General features: G+C 47.2%; 1 protein-coding gene across 1 annotated transcript in view; it reads left to right on the top strand.

Annotated features, from left to right (window-relative positions):
- The window catches only part of Stx8 (syntaxin 8), a 208,377-nt gene that overhangs the window by 3,808 nt on the left and 179,473 nt on the right, over positions 1-25,096 (top strand). The window contains exons 2-4 of the mRNA XM_055594406.1: positions 256-355; positions 3,724-3,818; positions 16,716-16,826. Of these exons, the coding sequence (XP_055450381.1) occupies positions 256-355; positions 3,724-3,818; positions 16,716-16,826 (306 nt within the window). The remainder of the gene's footprint in view (positions 1-255; positions 356-3,723; positions 3,819-16,715; positions 16,827-25,096) is intronic.

The following is a 25,096-nucleotide window of genomic DNA, read 5'->3' as shown; positions in this document are numbered from 1 at the left end:
TCCTTCCTTCCTTCCTTCCTTCCTTCCTTCCTTCCTTCCTTCCTTCCTTCCTTCCTTCCTTCCTTCCTTCCTTCCATTTGTTTGAGATAGGGTCTCACTATGTAGCCTTGGCTGGTCTAGTAGACCAGCTGGCCTTGAGCTCACAGACACCCACGTGCCTCTGCCTGTATGGCACTAGGATTAAAGGTGTGTGGACCCCCCCCCCCCGATTTCCATTTAAAGAACTTTAAACCTTTGTGTGCGGCTTTGATGCAGGTTCACCACCTATGACTCTACTTGTCAAATTGCCCAAGAAATTGCTGAGAAAATTCAACAACGAAATCAATGTGAAAGAAGAGGTGAAAAGACACCTAAGGTAAAACCATGGAGGAACCAATGTGCTGAGCTGTGAAGTCTGAATACAGTTTTAGACCTGGGCATGCTGTATGTGGTCACGGTGGTGTATGCTTGAGCGTGTTGCGGGCATGTGTGTGTGAAATCTTTGGAATGTGTTTGCTATGTTATATCTAATTTTATTTTTTTCCAGTTGGTAAATTATGGCCACTCCCCCAAGACACAGTTTATATTTCATTCACTGACTTTTTATACAACTGCAGTGTTCATACTGCTGACAACCGCCAGCGGCACACCCCACAGTGTTCGCACTGTGGGCAGATGCAGGCATTACGTTCTTGGGTTTGTGTGTGTGTACATGTGTGTTCATGGGTGTTTGTGTGCGTGAGAAGGCCAGGGGTTGACACTGGTGGTTTTCCTTTGTCTCTTTCCATCTTGTCTTCTTGAGGCTGGATCTGCCGTTGAATCTGGAGCTCCCCAACTTGGCAGGATTGGCCAGTTAGCTTCAGGGATCTTCGGTGTCCCCCACGCCCTCTCCCATGCCCAGGTTACACACATGTGCTGCTGTGCCTGACTTCTAGGCTTCTCATGGCGGCTGGGCGTCAAACACAAAGCCTCATGCTTGTTCAGCGATTCCCATAGCAAGCCATCTCCCGGCCCCTTGTATCTTGTTTATAATAACTCCTTATCCAGTTGTTTTGGCTACACAGGGAGATCTTATCTCAACAACAAACAGATTAAACAACAAACCAAAGAAATGAATTCGAATGCTTTAGTCTGTGTACAGTGTGACACGAAGTCTCTTTTATTTTGCACAGGTATCATTTGTCTTACTTTTATTCTCATTTGTCCTTTCCGGGCAATTTTATTTATTTGTTTGTGTGTTTGTTTAGTTTCTTTCTGAGTCAGGATCTTGCTCTGTAGCCCAGACTGGCCTGGAACTTGCTGTGTAGTCCAGGCTGGTCTTAAACCCTGATTCATGCTGCTGTCCTGTCTCCCGAGCTCTAGGATGATAGATGTTTGGCATTATATGTGCATATGTGCTTGTTTATGTGCGTGCACAGGTATGTGGCTCCACGTGGAGGCCAGAGGTTAACGCTGGCTGTCTTTTGAGATTGCTGGCTTTTTGTTTGTTTGTTTGTTTTTAACATGATTTTTCATTGATTCACTGCCAGGAGTCATTGGTGTGGTTCAAGGCCTCTGGCTTCTGCTGCATTGTCTGTACTGTACCCTCACTGGACTCCTCTCAGTTTTCCTGCTGTTGTCCAGAGTCATGGAGGTCCTGTGGCTGTGGCTCAGCAGGATCGGCCCCTTCACGGTCTCCAGCAGCTCAGGGATGAGGGCAGCTCATAGATAGGGTAAATGTTGGGGTGGGCCAACTCAAGACCCTGGATCTGGGCCTGGGTCGTAACTGATTTGGTCTCTCATTGGTAAACCAGGAGTTTACCAATTTGCATAGACTAGATGGCTAGCAAGCCTGGCTCCTGGGGTTCGAGGTCAGGTCCTCATGCTTGCATGGCCCGCACTCTACTGAGCCTTCTCCCCAGCCCAAAGCTGATTCTGTTTAATTTTCCCAAGTAGATTATTCTCCATCTGTAAGTAATCCTTTACTCTCCCTTGAGCCCTCCCATACTTCATTAGTCTCATTCCTTTAGTAAGAACTGGATCCTGGTTAAATGATACCATGCAGACAGTAGTGTCTATTCTTAGGTTTTCTGTCTGTTTTATTTTTAATTTCTCCACACTGTGTTAATCAGATGTTTATTCTATTTTTAACCATTAACACCATGAGCTTTTTTTTTTTTTTTAGATTTTCTACATTCTTAATTTACAGGAATGAATTCTACTTGGTGGTAGCATCTTGTCCTTTTTAATGTAATCATGAGTTTGCAAATGTTTGAATAGAGTTTTTGTCATCCTTGAGTGGGCTTGGTGTACAGGGTTTCTGTTTGTTTTTTTCAGTTATAGTCAGTGTTTATGTCTGCGGTTGTGTTAGCTAAAGTATGAATTGGGTTTTGTATCTTTTTCTGTGTTCTAGAAGTTTCTGTTTAACTATAACAAAGGAATTTTTCTCTTGATTATCAAAGGTTATTTTCTTACAAATTTTAAGAAATCTTACTGCTAAGAAATGATCACTTTGGCATTATGGTACAGTTACTTCCTGGACTCTTCTCTTTTTGGGTGACATTTTATTTTATGACTTGATTTAAAATTTGTAAAATTAACTGCAGGTGTGCACGTGTGTCGTGTGTGTGTGTGTGTGTGTGTGTGTGTGTGTGTGTGTAAGACAGAGTTTGGGTGTGTCTTCCTTGTTGCCTAGGCTGGCCCTAAGTGCCTAGATTCAAGTGCCCCTCTTGCCTCATAAGTAGGGCACAGGTGTGGACTGTGCCACCCAGCTGGTTTTGCTTTTTCTATTTGTTACTCTCTGAATACATGGAGCACGGCTTCCCCTCTCTTCTCCCTGTTGGCGCGATGGGCGGCTCCTTTGGTTTCCAGGGTTGTTAGAACAAGGCTGGAGTGTTCCTGGCTGCTGACATCTTGGACAGTTGCTTGACATGCTGACGGTGCTCATCAAAGGTGTGTGTGTTGTTGTTTTGTTGAGACAGGGTCTCACTGTGTGGACCATGCTGACCTGGAACTCCTAGCGATCCTCCTGCCTCCCAGTGCTGGGATTACAGGTGTACCCCTCCATGCCCAGCGCTACTGCCACTTTCAGCAAGGGGCAGTGAAAACAGTGGCGCTCTGCCTTTTTAACAGTCCTCTGCCTTCATCAGTGGTCAAATGTTTTCATTTAAACGGGTACTTTTGTTCTTCACATTTCCATATGTCAGGGAGGGGCTCTCCTGCCCCATCTTCATCTTTAGAGTCACAAACACATTTTCTCTGGGTTTTTAGGATGGTTGGAGAGAATTCATACAGCAGGCGAGTCACGCATGGTGAACATTCCTTTCGTGGAAAAAGCCCGAGTCTCTCCAGTGGCCACATATACTGTAACTCCACGAGCGTGGTCGGAGACTGGTCAGGGCACCTTGTCACGTGAGGCAAGGTTGAAGGGACTGCAGGGCTTTGCTGTTGAGCTAGGACTGAGGGAACACAGTTTTCTGCGTGGCTCCAGGGTGCATGGAACAGTGTGTAGAAGCTCCGGGGCTGGATTCCAGCTGAGTCCGAATGCAAACTGACAGTGTCCGCTGTGTCCGTGTTCCCTCATGGACCAGGTTGCCAGAGGCAGGGCACTATGGATACAAGCTCTGGGTGAGTGGCTAGCCCCGGACACCACTGACAAGTTTACATCCCTGAGTGTGCCCTCGGGAGGGTGAGCCTCTCTCCGGGGCTGTTTACCTCAGCTCAGCTCTGGAGCAGCGGACTCAAGCCACATCCTTCTCTTTGCAGCTCACCTTGACAATCAGAACGCTGCTGAAGAACCTGAAGGCAAAGATCGACATTTTGAAGGACTTGCTGCTGAGAGCCGTCTCCACACGTCAGATGTATCCATGTAAACGTTTCCACCTTTTCTGGAGTGGGAGGAAAAGCAGTCTTAATTAGAGAGGAAGGAGTCTGGGCCTCCCAGATTTTCCACAGCTCAAGGAGAACTTGCTCTCCACATCCGTGCTTTAACCTTGTGTTCTGTCTTAAGTGTCTGCTCACTGTTTTACAGTGACTGCTGGTGAGGGGAGACCTGCCTAAGGGATGGGTTTGTCCGGGGTAACCTTGGCAGGCAGGAAGCGAAAGCTTTTGGTGCTCTGTCTGTAGAGCAGCACGCTGCTGTCTCGCCTTGAGGATGGCTAGCTGCTCCAACCACAGGACTTCCAGGATAATCCTGATTCCCTGTTGGACTTGGCAGAACACTTTTTTTTCTTCTTTCTTGAGACAGGGTCTCAGACTGGCTGTGTAGCCAAGGCCGGCATGAACTAAAGGTGTGGTCCAGCATGCCCAGTCTCCTCCTGTGGTGCTGGGAAGGGGCTCAGGGCCTTGTGCAGCACAGCCAAACGCTGCCCCAACTGAGCGACGGCTAACCCTCAGAATGCCTGGTTACCTTCCTGGCCAACAGCGTCCTTTTTTGCTTTGTAAAAGTTCAGCCGTAGATATGAGATATGTACGGCTTGCCTGCTTGTTCTCTCAGGGACACAGATAAATGCTTGTTGGGAGCTTTAGGGATGAAGAGCATGTTGGTCGAACTTGGTTAAGGCAAGACAGTCATCTTGTGAGCTGCCAAACACTCAAGCTCTCTCTCTCTTTTTAAGCTGTGTGTGGCTGTTCACATCAGTAATCCCGAAACTGAAGACTGAGGCAAGATAGAACGTTAAAGGCCAGCCTGGGCTACATAGTGAGTTTAAGGGTACCCTGAGCTATATAAGGAGGGACCCTACCCCACTCCATCCCTGTCTCAAAACAAACGTTCAGAAAAGAAATTTGAAAGGTGACCTGGTACCTAAACTAACTCTTCAAACTAGTTTTAGTGAATGGAAAGCTGACCCTACAGTTATATGTCTTTAAATTGTCTACAATTCAGGCCAGAGGTCTGACTTTCAGTATCAGGAAACCGTGTGTCCCGGCTTGAGATGTGGGAAGTGTAGGAACACAGCTCTTTTGACAAAACAATAGAAGGTGTTTCAGAACTTCGTTTTCTTCTGAACGAACCCTTTTCTGTTGGCAGGAAGGTTGGCATGACTTAGTTGCATGGTTTTCCAAATGTTCACTTATTAACCTGCTGAGGCTTCGAATAAAAGTCTAATTTTAGTAAACAATGGGGCCTTCTTTCAAGCACAGTTGGAATACTCTGGTTTGTAATTTCACCCTCCACCTGGTGTCATTTGTTTCTGCCCTGGCCTGTTACATAAAGAGCTTCTGTTTTTACCCCAATCAACAGGTCTTAATCCATAGGCCTCAGTCGGTTTCCAGTGGGCGGGGCTGGGTCCTCTTCTCTCAGAGGGCAGCGCTGGGAGGTTTGCACACGTGCTTAAGGCACAGGACTCATTTCAGTGCAGCCAGCAGCACATGCATCAGAAGGGTGGCCAGACACTGTCCATGGCTGCTAGTTCCTGTTTGCTGACTAATACTAAGATAGTCACTTAAGCTGGACACCGTGGCCTGTGCTTATAATTCCAGCACTCTGGGAGGCAGAGGCAGGCCGATCTCTGAATTTGAGGGCAGCCTGGTGTACACAGTGAGTCCAAGAACAGCCAAAGTTACACAGAGAAACCCTGTCTTGAAAAACCAAAAAAAAAAAGATAATTATATATACATATAATTATATATATAAAGAAAATTATAATGCACTTTTATTTATATATGCTAAGCCTGTAGAACAAGAGACGTATAACTCAAGACCTCTACTTCCTATTAACAGCCCCCGCTAGGCCGTTGAGAGAAAATCCTACGTGTACAATAATTAGTTTCAGGTGTCCACACACTTTCATTCTGACCTGCTGTTCTAATGGTCTTTTTTTTTTCTTCTTCTTCTTTTATTTTTTTATTAATTACACTTTATTCATTTTGTATCCCCCCCCATAAGCCCCTCCCTCCTCCCCTCCCGGTCCCACCCTCCCCCCCTTTCTGCATGCATGCCCCTCCCCAAGTCCACTGATAGGGGAGGTCCTCCTCTCCTTCTTTCTGATCTTAGTCTATCAGTTCTCATCAGAAGTGGCTGCATTGTCAGGGTTCTAGGTTATCTCCATGAATAGTCCTTGGTTGGAGTATGAGTCTCTGGGAAGTTCCCTGTGTTCAAATTATCTTGTTCTGTTGCTCTCCTTGTGGAGTTCCCGTCCCCTCCAGCTCTTAATATTTCCCACTTCTTACATAAAATTCCATTCACTCTGCCCATCGGTTGGCCATCAGGCTCAGCATCTGCTTTGACAGTCTGCACTGCAGAGGCTTTCAGAGGCCCTCTGTAGCAGGTTCCTAGGTTGTTTCCTGTTTTCTTTTTCTTCTGATGTCCATCCTCTTTGCCTTTCAGGATGGGGATTGAACATTTTAGTTAGGGTCCTCTCTTTTGCTTAGTTTGTTTAGATATACAGATTTTAGTGGGTTTATTCTATGTTGTATGTTTCTATGAGTGAGTATATACCGTGTGTGTCTTTTTGCTTCTGGGACAACTCACTCAGGATGATCCTTTCCAGGTCCCACCATTTACCTGCAAATTTCATGATTTCCTTATTTTTCATTGCTGAGTAATACTCCATTGTATAAATGTGCCACAGTTTCTGCATCCATTCTTCAGTTGAGGGGCATCTGGGCTGGTTCCAGCTTCTGGCTATAACAAATAAAGCTGCTACAAACATGGTTGAGCAAATGTCCTTTTTGTGTACTTGAGCCTCTTTTGGGTATATGCCTAGGAGTGGTATGGCTGGATCTTGAGGAAGCGCTATTCCTAGTTGTGTGAGAAAGCGCCAGATTGATTTCCAGAGTGGTTGTACAAGTTTACATTCCCACCAGCAGTGGAGAAGGGTTCCCCTTTCTCCACAACCTCTCCAGCATGTGTTGTCACATGAGTTTTTTATCTTGCCATTCTGATGGGTGTAAGATGAAATCTCAGGGTTGTTTTGATTTGCATTTCCTTAATGGCTAATGAGGTTGAGCATTTCTTTAAGTGCTTCTCTGCCATTCGATATTCCTCTACAGAGAATTCTCTCTTTAGCTCTGTTCCTCATTTTTTAATTGGATTGCATTTCAGCTTCTTTAGTTCTTTATATATATTGGATATGAGTCCTCTGTCTGATAGAGGGTTGGTGAAGATTCTTTCCCAATCTGTAGGCAGTCGCTTTGTTTTGATGACGGTGTCCTTTGCTTTACAGAAGCTTTTCAGTTTCATGAGGTCCCATTTGTTGATTGTTGCTCTTAGAGCCTGTGCTGTTGGTGTTCTGTTCAGGAAGTTTTCTCCTGTACCAATGAGTTCTAGGGTATTCCCCACTTTTTTTTTCTAGCCGATTTAATGTGTCTGGTTTTATGTTGAGGTCTAGTGGTCTTTATCTACATGTCAGGTATTCACCTTATGATTAGTAACAGCAGCAGTATTACAGTCATGAAGTAACAACAAAGTAATTTTATTGGCTGGGCGGTGGTGGCACACCCCTTTAATCACACCACTTGGGAGGTAGAGCAGGCGGATCTCTTCGAGTTCAAGACCAGCCTGCTCTACAGTGGGAGTCCCAGTGTAAGACCTGGGGTCTCACAGCTCAGGAGTTCAAGATCGCGCCCTTCCCAGAAACTCCCCCAGACCAAGACTCGTTGCAAAAGCAAGAGGTTTATTAACCATTGCACAATGGGGTCACCCCTGCGGGTCAGCAAAGAGTGGCACCCGGAGACAAAGGCCTTTAGGTTTTTAAAAGAAAAATTGCGGGAGATTTGAAGTTGCAGTCTTGGCAATTTAGGATTGGATGAGGAAGCTATAAAGTAAGATAATTGGTTAGGCTTAGGTGCTCAAGCTTGGCCAGTCCTGCCAAGTGTGGATGCAGCTGCAATTGAAGGTGGGGGTGGTTAGCTCATCCTTGAAGATTAGGGGCTACAGACTTTTGGCTGGAGGTCAAAAGCTACTCAGAAGAAGTCTAGGTTCGTTGCTAAGAAACACTATCTCAAAGACAAGGGTCTGGTCCTTCTTTTGCTGAGTGAAGGTCATTGCTTGCTTGCTTTTTTTATATCTGTCCTCACAGATAGTGTCACATTCCTCCATTCTCTGGAAAGGTACTAAGAGGTTTTAGCTTAATCTGGACCTAAAACTCAAAACTACAGGCTTTAGAAGACATATAGGTTACAAAGTTAGCCTCACCCTTTCACCAGGACAGCCGACACTGTTACACAGCAAAACCCTGTCTGGAATTTTATTACTGGGTCACCACAACATGAACCGTATTAAAGGGTTGCAGCATCAGGAAGGCTGAGAGCCACTGATTTAAAACATTAGCAAAATTTGAAGGATCACAAATATGGAGAATTTCTAGGGAAAATTAAGAACAAAAACAAAACTTCAACTGGATTATTAAACGTTTTTAAAATGATCTTTTTTCTTTTTTCCAAATGATTTGTTCTACTGCTAGAGAAGGTAACATTCCCATCATACACCACATGGGGGCGCTCCTAGCCTGTTTTTCAGGGAAGCCACTTTTTCTAACCTGGACAAGGAGGCTCTGTTAGCTTGTTTGGCGCTGGGGATGGGACCTAGCCCGGGGCATGCTGAACACCTGTTCTGCACCTCCAGCCCGGACAGCATCTTTTAGTCCTCAGTTTCTCCAACATCCTGCCTCTTAAAGGTTGATTCAAGTTTTCCTTCAGATTTAAGCCGCTTCAGGTGGGCTCTCATCAGTCCGAATCCCTTCGTGCTCTTGGTCTGGCTGATGTCGTTTCCTCTTTGTTCAAAAGGTAACTCGGCTGGGTCAGCCTGACACTTCATGTCACAGAGACAGGGAGAGACTCCAGCGTTCTCAGCACGGAGTTTTGTACAGAGGGGAATCCTGGATATGCCAGAACGTACAGCTAGGGATTCAAGAGTTGTTCAAACACATGACTATCTGGCCTGAATTAAAAGCTGAATTGAAAGCTGAATTCTCTCCTTTAGGAGCAACAATACAGTCACCTGTCCCCTGGTGTGCCTTTGACTCGGCTTCTCTATTAACTGCCAGTTGCTATTCACACAGATCACAAGAGCCTTCTGAGTCACAGAAGGGTTCACTGTGGCTTGTGTCTTAGGATACCATGGTCCTTAGGTTACAAAGTGGCCGTAGGTCACCAGTAGGATGGTTCTTCAAACATTCTAATTTTATTTGTGTTTGTTTATGTGTATGCCGGGTACCTGAGAATGCCAGAAGGGATGCTGGGTCCCCTAGAGCCAGACTCACAGGAGGTTGTGAACTGTCTCGTGTGGGTGCAGAGACCTGTACAGGAGCAGCAAATGCTACTAACCATTGCGCCATCTGTCCATATGGTGACTTTTAAATACTCTTCTAGGGGGCAATTACTGTTGGGTGACTTATTTTTTGAGACAGGGTCTTGCTGTATAACTCTTGCTGGTCTGGAGCTCGCCCTGTAGAGCAGGCTGGCCTAGAACTCAGAGGTCTGTCTGCCTCTGCCTCCTGAGTGATGAGGTGAAGGGGAACACCGCCATGCCTGGCCCTGGGTGACTCTTTAAGTGTGTACATTTGAACAGCACATTTCCTTCCTGGGCTGCCTAACTGAGAACTGATGGTACTTCACCAAACGTGTTTCTGTCTTGCTGTCTTCATGATGCTTTCCAAAAACTGCTAGGAGGTTCTGTGTGGAATCTCACGTAGCACCAAAGATATTCTCAGCTGGCTTTTCCCAGAGGTGTCCCTTGTAAATTTTTCAAAACCAGCACCTTTACCCCACCCTCTTATTTAAACGTGTCTGTGTGAGTATGTGCTGGTCCTGAGGAGGGCTTGAGTCCTGGGAACAAAACTCAGGTTCTTTGGAAGAACAGTAGGTGCCCTCAACCTCGGAACCATCTCTCCAGCCCCAGCCTTTACCCTCTTTTAAACGAGTGAAACCCGTCTCTCTACAAAAGTATCCAGTGTCAAAGGTATTTGGTGCCTTTGGAAGGGGCCTGTCCAGATGGATTTTAGACATTTCTCAGTGGACCTCAGCTCTGAGCTTTCGGGGAAATGACGCGGGTAGGTGCGGCAGCCACGGTGTAATAAGGGAATGGCTGTAGCAGTGGAGGGATGGGGGTTCCGCAGCAGTGCGGGGCTGACTTTCTCTGACACTGGCTTTCCATGACATCTGGGAACATGGGGAAGTTTTACTATTTGTGGTCTGTCTCTGTGTCTTTTAGTAAGTTTTGGTACTGAAACCTTGTTCTTTTTCTTCACAGTCATGGGTAGTTTTGTTTGTTGTTGATCTTTCTTTTTGAACGTCCAGTCCACACACGGCCAAGTGTGTGACTGGCAGCGGCTCTCCCATTCCCCAGCTTGGAGGTCTGGCCCCCGCTGCTGTGTGAGCAGCACTGTCTTAGGGACTGACCGCACAGATCTGAGGCTCAAGGCCAACCCTGCCACTTGAGGCCAGAGAACAATTCAGTCTTCCTGGGTGTTCTGTGAGGTGGGACTAATCTTGCTTTGGACGATTAAAGCCGCCTTGGTAAAGTGCATGGAATTCGTCCTGCCCATCGCGTTAGCCTTCAGGCTGTTGAAGTGGCTCAGCTAATAGGGCACCAAGTCGGATGCCTGAGCAGAGCTGACTCCCACAAGCGGTCAGTCCTCTGACCTCCACACTAGTATTTACAACACACACACACACACACACACACACACACACACACACAAATAAGGTACCCATCACACACACACACACACACACACACACACGAAAAAAATAAGGTACCCATCACACACACACACACACACACACACACACACACACACACACATATACATATACATGAAAAAAATAAGGTACCCATCACTACTAATCAGGCCTGTCTAACCTCCTTACTGAATCTGTTAAATAAAAAAAGCAAAACAAAGTGAGGGGCTCCCGGGATGGCTCAATGGCTAGAGCACTCTGCTCTTGCAGAGGACCCACATGGTGGATCCAGGCCCGGGGGATCCGTTGCCTTCTCACCTCCAGGGGCAACAGGCATGCATGTAATGCACACACATGCAGGCAGAACGGTTCATACGTATACAGTAAGATAAGTCTGAAATGTTTTAAGTGAGCCAACTCTCAAGCATCTCAGCTCTCAGGCTGTCTCATGCAAGCTCCTGGGCTTCAGTGTGGAGAAGTAATTGGAGGCCTCCTTCTCCGGGGAGCTCAGTTCTCAAGATAAAGCCTACCTTCTTAAGTTTTTAAGATTACATTTTATTGTGTGTGTGTTTGGAGGTCTCCTCTTCCATTCTGGGGTCGTGGTGATTAAAATTACAGCTTCATGCTCTGTGGCAGGCACCTTTAGCACCTGAGCCATCTTGCCAAACCACTAACTGCTAGTGATTGCCAAAAATATAGGTGCTATGAAAATGCTTCCTAAGAGCTTTTTCTGCATTTGTTGAGTTTTCCAAAGGACACTAATAGGTACAGAGCTCTGCTGGGCACAACGGAGAAGCTGGGCTTAGGCACATAGGTAGCAGGACTCGGGCCTATGAGATCAGACCTCACAGTTCCACAAGTTGCCAGATTACATGAAAAAATCAGCCTCGCCAGTGGCAAAATGCTGTGGCGGTTAGTTATGACTTCCTCCTGTCTGTCTGTCCTCTGACTTTGCTTATTATGCACCAAGTTAGTGGAGGAGGAGGCGCCTGGCACCATCACCCCTTCCCCGTCTACCCTTCCTCATTCTATCAGCTAGCCTGTACGCTCCCACATCCATGCATTGTGGCCCTGTCTCCTCATCCCCTCCATCAGTCTCCTGGGGGGAGGGGTACGGTGTTTCAGTGTGTTAAAATGAAACCTAAAATGAAGAGGCGGTGTGGCTAGTTGTGTGGTTTTCCAAGCTTTGGGGGGAGTCTCCAGGGACACTCTGCATTGGCATACTAGGCTGTGTCCCTTATCGAAAATAGTGGGACCTGAAGTACTTCAGACCTAGGAATAGTAACATGTACCTGATGAGACCTCTCGGATAGGGACTCAAGTGTAAGCAGGAAACGTATGTTTATTTTACACATAGCCTAGACGTAATTTTATAGACCGTTTAAGATAGTTTTGTGCACGAATCAAAGTTTCATGTCATGAAAGTTCCCACCTGTGGGTGGCGTGATGCGGTGCTCCAAAGCTGACACATTTCAGAGCACTTGAGAGTTTGGGTTTGGGGTCAGAGATGCTCCCACCACTCTGGTATTATTTAAACAGGACCGTGAGCAGCGCTGGCTGCCCCGTGTGGAGCAAGTTCTAGATGTTCAGGGTCCAGCAAGCGCAGAGGAGGCGGCCCTGGTGGTGAGTAGAAAGAGCCGGGCTTTGCCTAGACAGATCATCCATGCTGGGTCGTAGTTTCCTGCCAGAAAAACCATGACACAGGGACTAGGGCTCTGTGCGGCTCCTCTAGCTTCGGGCTCCTTCGTCACGCTCTGCAGACCCAGTCACCAGACCGTGCTGCCGTTCAATCGCTCCGAAGTGCTGGCGCATGCCAGGCGTTATTTAAATCTGTAATGTGCGTCTCTTACACTTCAGAACATTTTTTATTATTATAAAAATATTTTCTACTAATCTATTTCTTGTTACTTTTTTTTTTTTTTTTTTTACCAAGAACTCCTTTTTTCCCCTGCCATGCCATCCTGTCCCATCTCATTCTTTGTCATAAACAGTGTGAATGATTGGTTGGGGTTTCTTGTCCCCGACTTTCTTGGGCATGAAATATAGACATACATACATACGCACACATATGTAGATATTTAAAAATGGATATGAAATTCTTCAGGTAGTAAAGGGACCACTTTGTAATGTGTTTCTGGATCTTCTGTTTCCTTTTAGTGCATTCACCATGGTTGTGCACATGTACACAGGTAAAAGAAAGAAGCCAACAACGATTCAGAACATTATTCAGTCCTCCTTACCTCTTGACTTGCTGGTTCTCTTTCCTTGGAGGCAGTTTTTGACAGGCTTCTGAAATATTTCTGCACACACACACGCACACACGCACACACGCACACACACGCACACACGCACACACGCACGCTCAAACCCTCTCTGCCTCATCTTGACAGGCACACTAGCTAGCCACTGTCTAGCTTGCTGCTGTTGCTGCTTCTCTCCCTCCACTTTGGTTGAGCCCTGTGTGTTTTGGAGCTTCTTCTGTGTAAAACGATTCCCCTGTGCCCTTTGTCCTTTCAGTACCCAGAACTGTCAGCCCTCACCACCATCACTCAGAAGCAGCTTCGCTTTTCAACCGGAAATCACCTCATTGCATCGACGCCTTGGTTCCTTACTGGTGGATGTCAGGGCGCTTGCAGAGCGTCTGTGAATAATTTTGTAGTGCATGTCTGTGCTCTCAGTGCACAGACTGAGTGGATGTCTGAGTGGATCTGTTGGGATGGTTACTTTGAAGTTTGGTTAGGTTCATAGCAGGCGGCTTGGCAGTTGGCTAAAGCTGTTTACAGTCCCCTCAGGGAGGTAGGAAGTGGCTGGTTCTTGAGTCCATTCCAGACTTCCTGTCAGTTTTCCAATCTGATAGTTTGTTTCTTTTACCCACGTGCAACTGTCTCTCCACCAGAGGCTTTCGTCTATGTCCTTTCCTACTTCTTGTCATTAGCAATGTTATTTTGCAGAGACTTCAACTTTTTATATAATTGGACGGAGGAGATGGTGTTGTGGACAAAGCTCTTGCTTTGTAAGCTTGGGGGCTCGAGGTCGGACCCGCAGCCTCACAGAAAAGCCTGACACCGTCTAGCCAGTCAGTGACCTCTGAGGTCAGTGAGAGGCCGTGTCTCAAAAGTGAAGTGGAAGGCAACAGGGGAAGACACCCACGGTAGGGGTGGTCTCTCTGGGCGTGTGAACTGTTCATATGGGTGTAACACACACACACAGACACACAGATACACACACATACCATGTTCACACACATAAACACACACACACACACACACACACACACACCATGTTTCATGTAGCCATAGCTTCTGGGTTTTTCTTCAGTGTCTGTAGGGTTTTATTCTTTCCTGGAGAGATTTTTCTCATTCAGGATTATTAAAATATTCTTCTATGTATTCTCCTATCAGTGCTCGTACAGTTTTGTCTTTTAATGTTTAAACTCCAGAGCCCTTTGAATTTGTGCATAATTTTAACACTGGATTTTTGTTCATCCTATGTCTGGTATGTTTTCTTAGGTGGCCGGATACTAAAATCTCTACAAGATGAAAGGTCGGCAGGGTAGTTGAGCAGAGCACAGGGGAGGCTAGCTGATACTGGGACATAACGAATAGCCTCACAGTTTTTCCATTTTGTCTTGTTCTGTATAATTGTGGTGCCAGCTTCTGTTTTCTCCCTGCCGAATCACCCATGGAGCTCTGAATAAAAGCTTTCTGCTTTATTGGCAGCTTATCATTAATTTGTTCTTGATCAGCAGTGATCAGAAGGCCAATATTTGCCCTTCCCTTTTTTTTATTAGAGGAATATTTGAGGTTTTTGTTTCTTAGTTACAGTTACTATTTCATGATTTCCAAGATGGGGAACTTGGTGACTGCCACCAGCGGGAAATGGAAAAGCGATGGTGGTGATTTGACCCAGGGAAGTGTGGCGTGCTGGAATGTTGGGAGAATTCATTTATTATTATTATTTTTTAATATGTAGAGTGACTGTGGCTCAAAGACTTAGGTTTAGGAGATTTATGATTTTTCTAATAACTTACTGAGGGAGATTTTTTTTCTTTTTTGGGCCTGGGTTTGTTTACTGTTCCTGCTGGCCAGCCAGCACTTTCTGTACAAAATCAACAGCAGAACCTGTGGCTCCTTGAGCCATGCACTCCCTCCCAGGCGCCAGGGATGCTAATCCTTGGTCCTGTGAGTTCTCAGAAGCTTTCGGGGCCTACACGCAGTGTTTTGTAAACTTTTACTTATTTGTGTGTGTACTGTGTGCTTGTGAGGGCACGCTCGCACCAAGCTGTGCATGTGGCGGGTAGAGGCCTGGGAGGAGTCAGTTCTGTTCTTCCCCACGTGGGGCCCAGGAATCCGAGCCAGGTCCTCAGGCTTGGTGGCAAGCCCCTTTCCTGCTGAACCTTCTTGCCAGCCCCTTGTGGTCCCTTTTTACAAAGAAGAGAACCTGGACTCTGAGGCAGCCATCTCTCATGTTTACTGTTGAATTGGTGTCAGGGGCCGGCCCTGCTTCACATTGGCAGCCCTTCAGATGCCATGAAACGGCCATTTGGCTAATGAAACAAAACAGCACACCAAAGTCAAAGCCACACACGACAGATTTGAAAGGGCTTATTTTGTGTGTGTGTGTCTGCTCTCAGACACATTTTTCAAAACTGTTTACTTCCTGTACCCTATCCTTGATGGAGTTTCTTCAGCATTTCTTTTACCTCTTTTGGTGTGTATATACATGTATGGTTACACACACACACACACACACACACACACACACACACACACACGTGGTGGCCAGAGGTCCATGTCAGGCATCTTGCCCTATCACTTCACACTTCGTTCTTTGGAGAGCGCTCTCTCAGTGAACCCCGTTCATGGATTTGGCTAGACTGGCTCCACAGGCCACCTGGAACCTGCCTGTCTCCCCTCCCACTTCCCACCAGTGCTGGCTGGGGTTGCAGGCATGCACTGCTCGCCTTGGCTTTTCCTAGACAAGTCCTCGGGTTTGCGGGGCAAGCCTTCACCCCGAGCCCTTCCTCAGCTCCGTTTCTGAGAGCACACAGAACTTTGCATCTAATACTTTGTTTCAAGAAAGCTAGTACATAAACCTTAGCTGTTCACAGTTCACACACTTGTAACCCGGGGCGTGATGAAGAGCTGGCAACCAGCTTGGGCTACATAGTAACCTGTCTCAGAAAGACAAACTAAAAGTGAACTTTCCATTTAGCGGCTGAGGGTGTGGCTCGGCAGTAAAGCCAGTGGCTCTGGAGTCAAGTCCCAGTACCCCAAACCGACCAAAGATGTCAGTGATCTGGGGTGATGTATAAAGAAACAGCCGTGGCCAGGGATTGCCTCAGCGGGCAAAGGGCTGGCCACGGTGGCCTGCAGATCCGAGTCAGGTCCTGGAGCCCTCTCCTCCCTGTCATGCCCACTCACTCTCTTTCTCTCACACACACAAAACAACAGCAAGAAGCAGCTGTGTCCACAGGTGAAGCTCTGCCCTCCGGACCCCAGTCTGCCACACCAGACGTACTGGAATAACTCATCCAATACAACTCATTTGTAGTTTCCCGCAAAGGTCCAACAGGACTTTTAACTAATGAGCAGACGGAAATGGCTTTCACAGTCCATTGCTGCACAAAAGCAGCCTTCGTCCCCGTGAAGCCTGCGTGTGAGCTACTACACTTGGTGGAGATGCCTTCCTTCTTTCCAGACCTTAGGTTTTCAGGGAGGGTGTGTTGGGCTTGTTTTCACCCGATAGGAACCGTCCAGGCCCCATCTTAGAGTATTGGTGAGTATGCAGACACCCTTGACTGCTAACCCTGTAGCCTAGGCCTAAGGACTCGAGGTTGTCCTTGTAGACTCTGCTCGCTGGCAAAAGAAAGAAAACCAACAGACAGAAAGTTTTACCCAGTGTACTCTTGCGTGAGAGGACTCGAATAGTCCTTGTTTATGCACCATCCATTTGCAGTGGGATAGTCACGGACATTTACCTGAAGGATTAAGAGAAGCTGAAAGTCAGGAAAAGAGAGCGGACTCTTCCTGGTAGTGTGGGTGGAGCCTGTAACTGCTGCAGGTGACTTGAGTTCATGACATCAAGGAAGTGGGCTAAGCCAGCCTCTGTTGGTCCTTAACCACCGACTGCAGAACACAACTGGAGGGGGATCGAAGACAGAACCTGCTGGATGACCTTGTCACCCGAGAGAGACTGCTGCTGGCGTCGTTTAAGAATGAGGGTGCGGAGCCAGATCTCATCAGGTATGATGCTTTCATTTACAGAGATAACCCCGCCCCTGGGGACTATGTGCAGTTACTAAGCTGTCTTCTGCTCTGTGTAAAATCTGCTTGTTTACAGGATCTGACTGTTTTCCTACTGAGTTTAGTTTTCATTAATTTCCCAGATTCTCTAAGCCTGGTGTGTCCAGCTTAAGCTCACGGTAGGTGGGCCATGCTTCTGGAGAAGACAGCCAGAAATTTTCTTTTGCATTCTTTGAGTTTTCTGCCCGGTAAACTACTGAAGTTGGCTTGTTGAAAATGGTGTCCTGGGGAGACTAGGGCGGAGGTCACAGAGAGAGGGGGTTCCCAGGCTGCCGCCTTCTCTGGGTTCTTTGCCAGCCGGTGATTGGCACTGCAGATAGCTGACCGCTGCCCTGAACTCAGCCTCCATTGCCTGGGCTAGCGAAGGATACATAGTTACAGCTTTAGAGTTGGCCTCTTCCTACTTCTGGAACTTAAATTCATGGTCTGGGACATCACAGAAGGAAACAAGCTCAGGAGAGAAACTTAGCAAGGAGCTCTGTATCCATCTTGGGGAGTTAGGGGAATCAGCTTTCTGCTTAGTTTCAGGGATAATGTCGTTTTTCCAAGGGCCATAGTCCAGGCCCACCTCAAATGTTCACTCCAAGGTGGGGTGGGGGGTCCCAGGTGATTGTCATAAACAGCTAGGCTTGTAAGCCACTGCCCTAGGCCAAGCTGGGGTGGGGGTGGGGGGTCCCAGGTGATTGTCATAAACAGCTAGGCTTGCAAGCCCTGCCCTAGGCTGAGCTGGGGAGAGGGGGCAGTAGTTCATTCCTGTTGGTCCCAGGCCTCTCTCTCAGGTGCAGGTGAGTGAAGGTGTCAGGCAGAATTTACAAAATATCCAAAGCTGGGTGATGTTAAGTTGTTTCAGTGAAGTCTGAATGTTGGGGTTAGGGAACAAGGAGTTGTGTCAGCAAGGTTTTAAAATGCGGGCAGAGACTTGTACCATCTTACTGCGGCTCCTGATCGCTGTGTGGCAGTATTCAGTCCCATAGATAAGAGGGGCAAAGTGATGAGGACGTCAATCCAGATTGCTAAACCAAGACAGGTAAGCAAGATGAGAAGAAACGTCATCTCCAGGAAGAGCCCTCGTGTGAGGAAGAGAAGAATAATAGGCCAAGCTTAGTTGTCCGCTCCTGTATCCTCAGGACCACTGGGAGTTGTAGGCCAGCCTGGGACACAATGAGACACTGTCTCAAAAAAAAAAGTAAAAGAAAAGAAAGAAAGACGTTAACAAAGGCAGCTTGTGGGAAATTTATTTCGGAGGGGGGGAATGACAGCCAAGGGAGAGATGACAGGCAGGGTGATGGTGGATGTGGTCATGGGGACAGTGATCCTTAGGGTTTGGGAAGAGGCTTTTGAGCAGCAGATTAGGGTAATTGCTCCTCATTAACTGCCATTCCCTTGATAATGCCAAGGGGCCACCTGAAGAACGAAAGCCTTCTTTTGCGCCTTCTTACCTGCCTTCTGCCCCTGCTTTTACGGCCTTGGCATCTCTGTGTCCCCCTCTCTCATCACTTCCAGCTGAGGACAGTGGCAGCATCTTGGTCACAGGTTAAGCATTTAGAATCATAGCTCCCAGTTTGCAGGTGAGCATTGGTGTTTTCACAGGCTCTTGGGTGATTTGAAAAGTACTGCTTTGTTCCTCCCATTTTTCTGAGCCCCAGGGTCTCACTGTGTAGTCTAAAAGATCAGGAACTCTAAGTAAACCAGGCTGGGTTTGAACTCACAGAGGTCCTCCTTCGTCTGCCTTCCCTAGTACTGGCTGTGTCATTGTTCCTAACGGTGGAAGGGGAAGCTGGGAGGGTGAGTACGACTAGGGACAGCACGCTAACAAGACTGGCCACAAGGGCCAGAGAAGTTGTGTTGAAAAGTAGGTAAGCACTGTCAAGGAGCAGCGGTGGCCCATTTCACAGGACACCACCCCTGGCTTGTGTCAGAAATCAGGGTAGCCGATAGGAGCCAATCCCCCTGACAACCTAAAAGAAAGATGACGGTAGAGGATTAGAAGGTGCAGTTCTTGGTTTCTTGGCAGATCACTGTGGGGCTGGGGTTAGTTGGGCTCCATTGTGCCCAGCCTAATAGGAGTGTCGGTGTGGGTGTGGGTGTGGGTGTGGGTGTGCGCACGCACACACGTGCGTGCCTGTATGCCTGTACAGAAAGTTCGGGTCCTGCAGTCCAGGAAAGCCCAACCAGTAGGAAATGCAAATAGGTAAAAGCTGCTCCAAAATGTCACTAGGGAGATCCCTAGGGCCTCAGCTGCAGGGTTATGAAAACGGACTCCCAGGTGGGCTGTCTTGCTCTAACTAGGCAGGGAGATGGCGCCGTTGCTCACGGGGAAGCCATAGGGTAGAGATGGGCCGTTGCTCACGGGGAAGCCATAGGGTAGCGACTGAGGGAAGGATGTTGGAGCTGGAATTTCTTATAAAGCCTATGTCCCTCGTCCCCAAGAGCCTCCCACTGAGCCTTTCCTCCAGCCTCCTCTCCTCACATGGAGCTTATTAGGGACTGAAGCATATCGGCAAACGTCAGCTTGAATTAACACTTCCTTTAAGCAGACATTACTCTGATCCCGTAATTGAACGTGTAGCCTTCATGTGACAGTCTTCATTTTGCCTTGCAGATTACCATCATTGTTCTAGGCCGGGAAGCCTGGGTCTAAATAAGCAATGCTTGGCTAATTTAGGTATTTGGACAGTTGTTAAAGGAGCCTCTGTGTGACCATGGCCCTTGGAAGATGGTAAGCAATGACACAGCCTCTGCCCTGAAAGGCCGCGGCCCTTTTCATTGAGAGCCTCGTTGAGCCTCGCAATTAGCTAGAGCTTTGTAAAGAGAAAGAAGAATCGGCCCACAGGCCGCTGCGCTGTGGCAGTCTCAGATCATGGGATTAACCGACTGTCGTGGGTGGCTGACTTCAACGCCGCCAACCACACAGGACTGTGGGAACAGGAAGTTATTCGGAATTCATGGTTTTATGCCAGCCAGAGGGTGCTAACAAGATGGCTGCTTGCTAGAATCAAAGGTGGTGATAAGGAAATGCCACATCTTCTGGAATGCACGCACGTTAGTCTTAGACCTACGCTTTTCTCTTGGTCTACTGAGAATGCATGGATTGTACAGTATGTATTTTACATCACTGTGGGCAGCTCAAGTGTGCACAAGGAAGATTATACTAAATCTTACGTTAAAAATATAACCTCTCTTGCAGGGCATAATGGCACATGCCCGTAGTCCCAACTACTCAGGAGGCTGAGGCTGGAGGATCGCTGGAGTCCAGGAGTTCTGGGCTGAGCATGCTGTGGCAGTATCTACTCTAAATTTGGCATGATTATGGTGACCTCCTGGTAGTGGAGGACCACTGGGTTGCCCAAAGGGTGAACTGGCCAAGGTTGGAAAAATATGCCCTTTCTCATTTTAAATCGTGCACTGTTTTATATCAGGGTAATGGTTTGTCAGAAGGATTTGCACCCAATAATTTATAGGTTTCTTAAGGAGTTAAGCATTTATGCTTGATAGTGCTGATGTTAACACAAGACCCAAAACTCTTGAATTAGTAGAAAGCAGCTAAGGAACTTTCACTCACTTCATTAGCTGCCTCGGACAGTGTGTAAAGTGACTTTTTATCCCTTTAATTATGCCCAGAAACAATGGTAACACCCTGGCCTTTCTGGAAGAATATGCTACCTCAGGGAAGCTTAATTTTCTCTAAGTAAACCCAGGGTAGGTAGGCCAACGAGGTATGAAAGGCCGCTAAGAACCGGGAGGTTCCCTGGCAGTGTAATAGAGGGTTAGGACTAGGCAAGAACACTGTGGTCAGGCACACGGTGCTCAGTGTGTGCCTGCTGCCATCCTGCTTCTGGGGATGTGGCAGCGGAAGCCAGCAGACAGAGCGCACCTGTTTTTTGTATCTTAGCAGGGTTTAGTCCAGGGAGTTGCCTCCTTGGATACCCATACAGTGACATGACACATATCATGGGAGGAAATTAAAAATCCCCAGGTAGAGTGAACTCGGCAGAAAAGTGTCTCCTCCTCTGTATCAGCAGGAGCCGCCTTAGCTGGCAAGGTCACAGGGTTTAGCACTCACATTATCCCCGCCTTAGCAAGCATGTATTTTTGTCTCTTGATGGGAGATTTTTAAGTATCTGGATGACAGGGATCAGAGACTATGCGGTGCTTAGAGTTTCTGCCGAATGAAGGGACTCTTGTCCACTTCCTTCTGTGCCTCCCCAAAGACCTGTTCCGGAGTTGGGTCTGCATCGGGCACACTTTAACACAGCAGCTTTTTGTTGATTGACAGCCGATCAAAGATGTGATAGGATGCTCTGGGAACTGGACAGCTGGGACTATTAGGTGCATTTACACAAAAGCGTTCTTCCTGCCAGCTTGTTCCCTAGCATCGTCTCAGGCTGTCTCATCACAGGGCCGTGCTGTTGTAGCACAAGGCCTACATGTGTCCTGTGAGTGGAGTAGAGAGGGAAACGGGGAGCGCTTACACCGCCTTAGGTGATTTAAGTGTCTTACATTCTGCCCATTGGTCAGAGGCGGTCATGTGGCTCCAACCTTCCTGTGAAGGAAGCTGGGAATGCTGGGTAAGGTACTGAGCTGGGGCTGGAGGAAGCACATGCTTTGTACCTCTGTGATTGATTTTAATAACTCGATAGGTAAGTCTGTAGTCCCGCTGCTTTTCCAGTCAGCGGTCAGCAGAGCTATCACATTATCAGGCTTCAGGTCACTGAGCCACACAAGCAAAACCAGCTTGGTTCTGGCGTGGGAACTGACACGTGGACCAGCGAACAGAATAGAAGTTTCCAGAAGCAAAGCCACACAGCCTTAGCCATCTGGTTCTCCACATTGGAGAAAAGACAGCCCCTTGGACAGGTGGTGCTGGAAAAACTGGATACCCGCATTTTAAGGACAGAAACTAGATGTCTGTCTCTCACTGTTAAAAAAAATCAATTAAAAATGAGCTGAAAACTTATGGAAGACCCCAAACTCTGAGTCACCTAGAAGGAAACATTTTAAGAAAAGGACATGGGGAGGACTTAACATCTAAGTAGGACATTCATCGTTCAGAGGACAGGACAGTTTGACAAGGGGTAATGCGTTGAATTCGAAGGCTGATGGTTGGGGATTAGAGCCGGAAGTGCTAGCTTCATTTCTTAGCACCCAAATAAATAAAGAGTTCCCACACAGGGAAGGAGACCACAACGGTGCAGCCTACAGAGTGGAGAGAACCTAGCTGCTTTTCTTCCCACATGTAAACATGAAAGAACTAATAGTCCAGTTAACAAAAGGTCAGATGAACCGAAGTGACACTTTCAAAAGTATGACTGATCAGTGAACACACAAAGAAGCAAAAGTTCTGCATTCTTAGCCATCACGGGGATGCAAATCAGTTTATTAAGATTCTGTCTCACACTAATGTCTGCCATCTGGAAAACAAGCAGCAACAAGTACGGGTAAGAGTGGGAGTCACCGCTGGCAGAAGGTAGATTACTCCAGCTGTTGTGGGAAGGCATTATGGAGGTGCCTCAAAAAAACAAAAAAAATAGAGCCACCATATGATCCAGTGGTACCACTCTTTAGGAGTATGCCCAGAGGAATCAAAATCATCAGACACTAGATGCCTGCATCAAGTTCATCACAGCACCACACGGGATGACCATGTTTGGGAATCGGCCTCGGTGGCGACAGATGAGTAGAAAATGTATCTAAACACGCTAAGCCATAGATGAATGAAATCAGGCTGTTTGCAAGAAAATGAAATCACATGTTTACCTAAGTGTTCAGGTGCCCAGAGAGGGCATGAGTTTGGCTCACCATGCAGTTAGGATTCTCAGATTTCATCCGGGAGCCTCCACAGTAGAGCGCTGGCTAATTCAGCCTCCCGGTGCTGTCGTCATTATGTTCTCCTCCTTTGCCTCGCTCAGAGTGACCCTTTTCCTCAGCCTGAATCCTCTCATGGTTTCCAGATGGGTGCAGCAGCTTCTAGCTGCACTCCAGGCAGAGCAACAAGAGGAGGAAGACCCTTTGCATGAGTTAAATATTCATGTGGCTCAGAAATCTAAAAAGCGTTTGTCAGGGTTCAGGGAAAGTCTTCGCACTTCCACCCTCACCCTGGTGCATATCCTTCCAGAAGCCTCTGAAACCTGTGCTAATGAATAGGAGTATATTCTCTTATAATCCACCATCTTTCAGACAAATGGGAGCATATTAAATATATACCATTTGGCAATGTCTTATATTCGGTTATATATCTTGGACATTTTTTTTTTCATTCAGGAGATTTGTAGTTGATATTTTAGTATTAGATATTTTGTAATTTAGCTTGTATCTGATTAATAGATATGTTGTGTCTTTTTCTCAGTCTTTGAATAGTTTCTATTACAAAAATTCAGTACTGGTCTTGGATCTGTGAGAGCGTCCCTCCAGCCCCCCCCCCCCCCAAATCCAGAGCGGATACTCTGCAATGTAAATGATTTCCCACATGTCAAAATGTCTCTCTGAAGAAAATCTCAGAAATGGCAGCTGGGAAGGAGGGCACATATTTTGGAAATTCTGATGGCATTTGGAAACAGGTTAGACACATGTTAGAACCGGCTAGACTTCTGCCAGCAGTGCCTACCCATTTTCCTGTGCACCTAGCTTCCTCAGGGAGAGTTGGCATCTGGCTTTCTCCTCCAAAGTAATAGTTCCATCATACTGCCGTCTTAGGAGATCTGCATGCACTTACTCTGTGTCTGTGCAGTGACCTAAGGCCTAAAGACACGTGGCTCCCCACCCCCAACCCCCAGCCCTAGACAGGGAGTCTCTGTGTAGCCCTGGCTGTCCTGGAACTTGATCTGTAGACCAGGCTGGCCTCGAACTCACAGAGATCCACCTGCCTCTGCCTCCTGAGTGCTGGGATTATAGGTGTGTGCCACCGGCAAGCTTGTAGCTTTAGCATTTAAAAACAGTTGGGCTGGCTCGGTGGATAAAGTACTTGCCACACAAGCCTGACAGCTTGCGTTTGATCCTAGAACCCACATGAAAGTGAAAGGAAAGCGTGAACTGACCCTGTAGACCATCCTCTGACCACCCTGTTATATACACACAATATTAATAATAATTTTAAGCAATTGTGACCATTAAGTATCTGACTTTTGGCATTTACTGGTGGAGAATGTGAACCGCGCTCTTCTCCAGCTTGGCCACTGTAGTTTTGTGTGACTGCAGCTTCTCAGGGTTGAGGTGCCGGCTTTGTCACGTGACACGCTCCTGTGGGCTGCATCCGTTGCTCTCTGCTGGCGTGCCAGCTCTGCAGTCAACAGACCACTGCTGGGCACGTCAGGGCACTGAAAGTGTAGCAGAAAATGGCCCTGGGACTTCTGATCCTCTTCTGCCTTCCAAGGGCAGAGGATGTGTGTGCAGCCATGCCAGCTTCTTTATGCTCTGCTGGGAACTGAACCCACGCTTTGTGTGTGCTAGACAAGTGCGCAGCTAGTCAGGCCACGCTGCTGCCTCCAGAATCCCCGTTTCAGCTGTTATGTGTTAACCAGTGGCCTGATATTAGCCATGCAGTGTGCATGGGGAACAGTTTCGTTATTTTGGCTTGGGCCCTTGGGGATCATGTCCAGGGCCTGGCACATACCAGGCAAGTGCTCTGTATCAGCGAGCTGTGGCCCCAGCTAGTGACCACTATTTTCTTGGGAAGGAAAATTGCATAGGTCATACAACAAAGTATTCCTTAGGCCTCATAGTTTCTCCCATCTTACCAGAGCTTGAACCCGAGGCCTCATGTGTGCCAGGATGTACTTCACCCACTGGACCACATCCTCATTCCTGTGATGCTTTTGAAATAAGCAACTTGATTGAGATTATTAAGCCAAAATGTTGACACTTTGGGATATTGCATTGGCCTATGGAAATTTAATAGAGTATTTGTTTTTGAAGACGATTATATAATATATACTGTTGCTTATATGTTTACATCATTTATAGATTTATGTGTAAAATTTACTGTGTTAGTGACAAAAAGGCAAACTGTAGAAAGAGCCATCAATGAAAACAAAGGTTCTCTCAACACTAGCCTGTGCTTTCCCATTTCTGCCTGGTGGTAGCCACCTGGAGCACATGTCCGTTTGTCCTTCTGGAGGGATGGAGCAGTTGTCTGTGTGTCCTTCTGGAGCAGTGGAGCAGTTGTCAGTGTGTCCTTCTGGAGGGAGGGAGCAGTTGTCCGTGTGTCCTTCTGG

This window comes from Psammomys obesus, unplaced genomic scaffold, assembly GCF_907164565.1.
Source record: "Psammomys obesus unplaced genomic scaffold, mPsaObe1.curated_primary_1811, whole genome shotgun sequence".
Lineage (NCBI taxonomy): Eukaryota > Metazoa > Chordata > Mammalia > Rodentia > Muridae > Psammomys > Psammomys obesus.
This window is presented reverse-complemented; position numbering and strand designations above follow the sequence as displayed.